The sequence below is a fragment of the Tigriopus californicus genome, chromosome 9 (genome assembly GCF_007210705.1).
Source record: "Tigriopus californicus strain San Diego chromosome 9, Tcal_SD_v2.1, whole genome shotgun sequence".
Taxonomy (NCBI): Eukaryota; Metazoa; Arthropoda; class Copepoda; order Harpacticoida; family Harpacticidae; genus Tigriopus; species Tigriopus californicus.
Genome location: NC_081448.1, coordinates 6,313,361 through 6,320,200, shown reverse-complemented (window position 1 = coordinate 6,320,200; position 6,840 = coordinate 6,313,361). Strand labels below are relative to the sequence as shown.

At 43.8% G+C, this 6,840-nt stretch overlaps 1 protein-coding gene across 1 annotated transcript in view; it reads right to left on the bottom strand.

Annotated features, from left to right (window-relative positions):
• LOC131886308 (serine/threonine-protein kinase pim-1-like) overlaps positions 1-6,840 on the bottom strand; it is a 13,308-nt gene that overhangs the window by 3,823 nt on the left and 2,645 nt on the right. The window contains exon 3 of the mRNA XM_059234598.1: positions 3,258-3,626. Coding sequence (XP_059090581.1) covers positions 3,258-3,626 — 369 coding nt within the window. The remainder of the gene's footprint in view (positions 1-3,257; positions 3,627-6,840) is intronic.

Genomic DNA, 6,840 nt, shown 5'->3' with positions numbered 1-6,840 from the left:
TCCTGATGGAACAGGCCAAGTCAAGGCCCACTCCAAGTCCAAATGTACTCTATACTTCTTCCTGTTCCAAATTAATGTTAGAAATGATAGGCTAGCTTCTAAACGTGGTGTATATACGTATCTAAACTGTAGGTCAAATGGTTCTGAGGGAAGTTCAGAAAGGAGAGAGGACGAGAGTAGAACAAAAGCCGTTGGAAATGACCGCCCTTGAGAGCCTTTGTTTATCATAGGTTCCCTTGGTCAGCCTTGCCACGTGTCTCAGATGAATTGTGAGTGAATGTGCGAGTTTCCAACTAACAATCACATTCCCTCTCAATCTGAACTCTCAGAGCATTATACGTACAAGGACATAATAAGCTAGAGCAAATCAATTCTTAGGCTTGAGGAATCAAGCGAAATAAGAGCTAAGGGTAACTTCTGATTAATGGCTCTCCTTGACGTAGCAATGCCCAAGAGTAATGATAAGAGTCCTTGAGAGTGATTCTGCAAAATCCATGAAAATAGTTCTCCTTCAGTACTCCTCTTGCTCACGGATTGTTTACATTCCCAGCTGGCGCAATAATCATGAAAAGGCTGTTCAGAATTCCAAGAAGAAAATGCTTGCATTCAGCCTTTCTCCTTTCCAAAGGAGAAAGCGGGACTTTTCCTCCTCCTCCAGTCAATAGGATTTTGATTGATTTTTGTATCCGTGTTTGAAGGCCATTGATGAAGCAGCCTTGAGGGAATAAAAGGCTGCTGATATTCGCTCCTTTCCTTTACTGTTACATGCCCGTTAGAAAAGAGGTGCCAGTGTAAGAATTATATTGCGTAATAGGTCTTGCACTCACAATCAATCCAAGTGTTTATAGGTACATGTATACAATCGCTGAAATGTGCGTAACGAGCCACCATCATTGATCAATAACTATGTTTGCAATACATGTTCAGTACATATACAGTAAGCATTAAATCAAATCACTCTCGCTCGCTTGCATCAGACACCGTGATCAGCAATCCTGTTTGTTTGTAACTTTGAGCATGAGGGCGGTTCTCCATAGTTAGAACATACAAAGAGATCCGTTTTGTGACGTAATTTCAAGATCAAATAGCTGACATAAGCGAGGCCCCTAATCCTATAAAAGCATTAAATAGTTCCTTTGATTACTTTGACATTGACTTTTTTCCCTACAGGTTCATTCTAGTCATTAGTCGGACTAGTTTCAAACACTGAGTTCAGGCCCTCATGAATCGATATTGTAGCAGAAGGCTGAAAGCTATTGAGTTGTCCTTTTCCCCAACCGCTATTACGAGTGAAACGTCTATCCCAACATTGGCCTTGAAATAGCCCTGTACAGCACGATGCAGAGGCCTAAGTCAAGTCAACTTTAGTTGGGCCTCAACGTAACGCTCAAACACTCAATTAGCAAGCAAAAAGGCTGGCTGGCTGGCTGGCTGGCTGGCTGGCTTGTCTTATTTCCTTTGAAAGACCGGTACCATGGGGTAACTATGCAACCGGAACTACAGTCCACGACACCAATAGAGGATAGAGGGATGCCCGATCCATCCGAGAGTGGAGCTGGGGTAACCGTTGTATCGTAGAAACAACAGATTCTGCCAAAGGATCAAAAGGAGTCGACTCAAAAACTGTCGGTTGGTACGAGCGTCAAGTGCGTCCACCACGGCTAACACCTCCGACCGTGAGGATTGAGGCGGCCAGCAACCAGTACTCTCTAGCGCAATCCGATTGAAGAGTGGCGTTGATTACAAATCGAATGTATCGGAATACCAAGAACAACAGTTCTTTCATGGTAATCTGGACCGGTCCGTACCAATTCGCGTTATAGTCACCACTCTCAACGAAGAGGAGGCGAGTAGGCAAGCAGATAAGCAACAAAGCAAGGTCGGCCATTGAACGCAGTGTTGGATACATATACAGCAAGGCAGGCAACAGGCAAGTCTTCAGCAGCAATAACAACAACAACGACGACGATGACAACAATCTCTTACGGCCTAGTACATCGTATTGAGTTCGTGCTACAATACAAAACTTTGTGTGGGGTGAGTTTTGAAGGCCATCGTGCTTGAGAAGGAGTGTATTTAGTATTTACTAAATCCTAGTACGCTTGGAGATGCGACTAATTTTCTAGCTCGCCTCTCATTTCAATGGATGGACGAATGTGGCGGAATTACCTATAATCAGATCCATCTCGTGGACAGCATTCATCACGTAGCTTCATCGAGAACTGGGATGCTGCTTAACATCAAACGATTGTCGATAATTATGCAACAGAAGGAGTTTTATAAGTTTTGACGGACGATCAGTATGTACTATACCACAAGATGAACCCTTGGAACCCCTTTAGTCGGGAAGAAAGTCGAGGCCAATTTGTTGCGTGTTCTTTCTTCATCTGGATACTTGTGATCCCATGAGCGTTGCTTTCGGCGAGCAAGCGAAGTCTCAGAGAACCAGTACCTTCATAATACTTGATTCATGAGCTCACATTCTGTGACTTTAGAGGAAAGTAGAGTGAGTGCATGAACGTGAGATCATGAATGACTATGACTGAGTTTGGCCATACATTTGCATAAATGAGTTGCACGCTGTTCCTAAAGTTTTGCCTCATCGCTAATTTCACATGCTGATATGCTATAGCAAATTCAGACTTGTTGAATGAAGAGAGACCCCTTATCAACTACATAGCTATCGTATACATAACTAGATCACTTTTGAGAAAAATCAAGACTTTCTCTTTAAACCAATAGTATTGGTTGAAGCTGTTGTTATTGGCCATACATTTGCATAAATGAGTTGCACGCTGTTCCTAAAGTTTTGCCTCATCGCTAATTTCACATGCTGATATGCTATAACAAATTCAGACTTGTTGAATGAAGAGAGACCCCTTATCAACTACATAGCTATCGTATACATAACTAGATCACTTTTGAGAAAAATCAAGACTTTCTCTTTAAACCAATAGTATTGGTTGAAGCTGTTGTTATTTTCAGTGATTTTTTGGTACTTGTCTATGACTCTTTTGTCGGGCTGTACATATGTAAACCCATACAAGGTCGATGCATGTGTTTAGCCAAGCCCTTCCGACACTTAAAATCAACTACAGTGTTTCAATAAGGAATTTCCGGTTCAAACGGGAAACCCTCTTTGCTTCTGATACATTCATGAATATCTGTAGCCACGGATTTTTCAGAGCAGGGCCAATACAGAGGGGAAACCTTCACATGGAAGATCCCACATTATACAATACAAAAATGCCACCTACCGTCAAAATCCGTATAGAAGCCGGAGCGGAGGTAAGAACCTGATCCAAAGTCGATCAGCTTTAGTTTCATGGTTTTCAGATCCACTAAAAGGTTCTCATCCTTGATGTCTCGATGGATGACCCCTTTCCTGTGACAGGCTATGACAGTTTGGACCACCTGTCGAAAGAAGTTTTGAGCCAACTCCTCCTCGAGCATGCCTTTTTCAGTAATGAAATCAAAGAGATCTTTGCAAGGCTCGGGTCTCTCCATGACAATAATGTAGGAATCGTGTCTCTCAAAACAATCGATAAGATTCACGACACCGGGAAGATGACAGACATTGCTCATAAGACACACCTCCATAGGAACGCGGACGCCATTGATCTGAAATGAAGCAAAACAACGGAAACGAATTATTACTTGACGTCGCCATTTTCAAAATGGTTCACCACTATCAAAACAACATTCCTGTGGTGACGATGGTTATTGCAGCTTCTTTGCTCCAAGTCTACTGTGTATAATAGCCAGAGGCAAATGAGGTCAAAGCTTGTTTTACTAACGTTTTGCTTGTTAGGGGAAAGAGAGAAAGATCGATTAAGCAATTATCACGTTATAGATTGAAAGCTCTCCAACCACCGACGTACATTTTAGTCAAAGCAGATGGTTGCACAGCAAAATGAGTTCAGTTCTGACTAATTGAGGTGTGATTTATGATCCTCAAGGGATGGCGGTGGCATGATACATCATCGGTGGTCCGCGTGATGTTCTGTGCAATACTACTGTCCTGGCCGTCTTCAGTCTGGCCTGACATTTCCGAGTTATAAAGTTCGTGTCACATGACAAAATCTGCGGCATATGTTTCATTTTAAAGCTGATCGAAGCTGTGTGCACCAATACACAATGGCCAATACATCGGTCGACAAACTAATTATCCCTCGACGACTTTCTTGCTCCTGGTAAAACGACAACCAGGTGTGCCGAAGAATGAAGCAAGTATCGAATAGTAGGAATTGCATACACGTGTCCCATTCCATTCAATGTGTTGTTTCTGCCTATCTAATTTTCGTGTTCAGTTTTCCAGAAATAAGTCGAACAGGTGGGCCATGTTGTTGGGAGGGGATGGATCAACATCCAGCAATACTTCAAGAATCCGCTTGAAATGTGTATTCCCTGAACATACGTATGAGTCTATGTTATGAGGGAACTATATCGATAATATCTAGTGTCCATATGGTTTGGAGTGTGTGTGTGTGTGTGAGTTGGGGGAGAGAGTGAAAGAGAGAGACCTCTTCAATCAGCGCCACCAAATAAGGAAAACCCTGGCGAAATCTCTTCTCTTGGAGCAGTTCTCTCGTTCTTTTTGATTTATTTTCTCCCTTTTACCCTTTCCTTGGGGGTCTGAACTGGTGAAAAGAGGAGAGAACAACAATGAGGCATGAACGAAGCACTCAAACTGATTGAAGAAATGAATGAGCGAGAACGTGTCATCAATGTTCAACAACACTCTTTGAGACTAAACCAGGTACACAGACTAATAACATGGACCACCGAAGGATGAACAATGTAAGCATTTGAAACGATTCGAATTCGTGGAATTTGATTTGGTGAAGTACACTCCTGAATACTAAATGCGATCTGCGCTGGATTCAATGTGAGTGTATGTTTCTTGGACAACTTTTGTCCTCACACAATCAGTTAAGAGTATGCTTTAAACAACAGCAACAACAACAACGACATCTTTGTGCCGAGCTGGGGGATGAAGTAGTTGGGCGAGGGCATAAGCTCTGCAATGCATGATCATGGCCTGCTTCGCGAATGAAGAGGCGTTGTAAGTTACCCTTGGTGGGGATTTCGCTCTTGCCCTAGATATTTTTTTGTAAACAAATTTAAACAACACCCATCATCGAACTGGAAGTTCTCTCACATCTGGATCTTTTGGGGTGGGGGAGAAAGAGAGGAAAAACAGGAATCTATTCAACTCATGGGTAACTATTATCTAAGCGGTTAGTACAAACTACGTTGTACGATTAGTACGCCTCTATAAAGATGGATGGTCTGAGCCCCTTCATCAATTTGATTTGTTAAGACGTGACCAAGTGTTGTCCATTGCACCATTGGATTTTACACCGGGACACGCTCTACTCTAGTCATTGGAGGTGTCCTACACTGCTCTACTACTGTATGACGAAATACTCGACAAGGAAACTGCCTTGAAATGCACACACAATAACGACGCAATAGTTTTGCACATCGACGTTCAAGGTGAAAGAACAGGCCAAAGTAAAGCTCTGAGTCGTTCGTTCTCCATCGCATCCAGCGAGGAGTTCCTAAAAACGTCGCTTAGTCATCCACGTCCTCATCCACGTTCTCCTCCTCCTCCTCCTCACCGTCAACCTCAACTACTACATAAGTAGGCATTACTCTGAGCGCCAATCCCCCTCAATCCTCCCTCCCACTCGAATTGGCAGCTCAGGGATGCCTACAGGTAACGGAATGTTTCTCCACGGAATCTCCTGGCAACAGACAACGCCAAGCAGCTCGCAATCTTCCCAAAGACAGGACTCTTGCCAACACGATCTGAGGGATTGGAACCAAGCAAGGGCCCCACCAAACTTGCGCAACACGTTTCCTGCCACCGCACACACCTGACTTGGGCCCACTCGACCAAGCCGGCTTTGCTCACTCACGGTATTGTAAGCTACCATCCACTTGCTGCATGTTCTAGTGGTACATAGATTCATTCCTAATGCGTACGCAGAAGCCACCGCCATTCATTGACGTTGGACGAGGATGCTTGAATTCACGTCATCCTTTCGGTTGGCCAGAAGTTTAAAAGCCGTCCATGACATCACGAGACTTCCTTGTAACCCGTATGTATGCCTTTAAAGCTGGGACAAGCTTGCGGAAATCACCGACGATTCGAACGTTGAACAGGCCACCAGACACCGGCACAATGAGACCTTCCTTCTTTTTACGAACGGACCGACGACCTATTTTTCCTTGTTAGGGTGCAGGANTATTGTAAGCTACCATCCACTTGCTGCATGTTCTAGTGGTACATAGATTCACTCCTAATGCGTACGCAGAAGCGACCGCCATTCATTGACGTTGGACGAGGATGCTTGAATTCACGCCATCCTTTCGGTTGGCCAGAAGTTTAAAAGCCGTCCATGACATCACGAGACTTCCTTGTAACCCGTATGTATGTCTTTAAAGCTGGGACAAGCTTGCGGAAATCACCGACGGTTCGAACGTTGAACAGGCCACCAGACACCGGCACAATGAGACCTTCCTTCTTTTTACGAACGGACCGACGACCTATTTTTCCTTGTTAGGGTGCAGGAATTTCCAAAAATGGTTGTGTTCTCCAGTTCTTCTCCGACGACTTTGACTACTCCTAATAGAGTAATAGTTACATATCATGACAAAAGTGATAAGCTGTTACCGTTCGGCTGGGTAAGATTCGAAAGACAAAGACAAAATTGAGGCCAACACAGTTAAACACTTTTCACGATGAGGAAAGGCCTTTGAACAAAAAGTGGAAGCAATTGCTGGGATTCCAGCTTCGATTTAGAACCCGACAGAGGAATGACTGAGACCGTT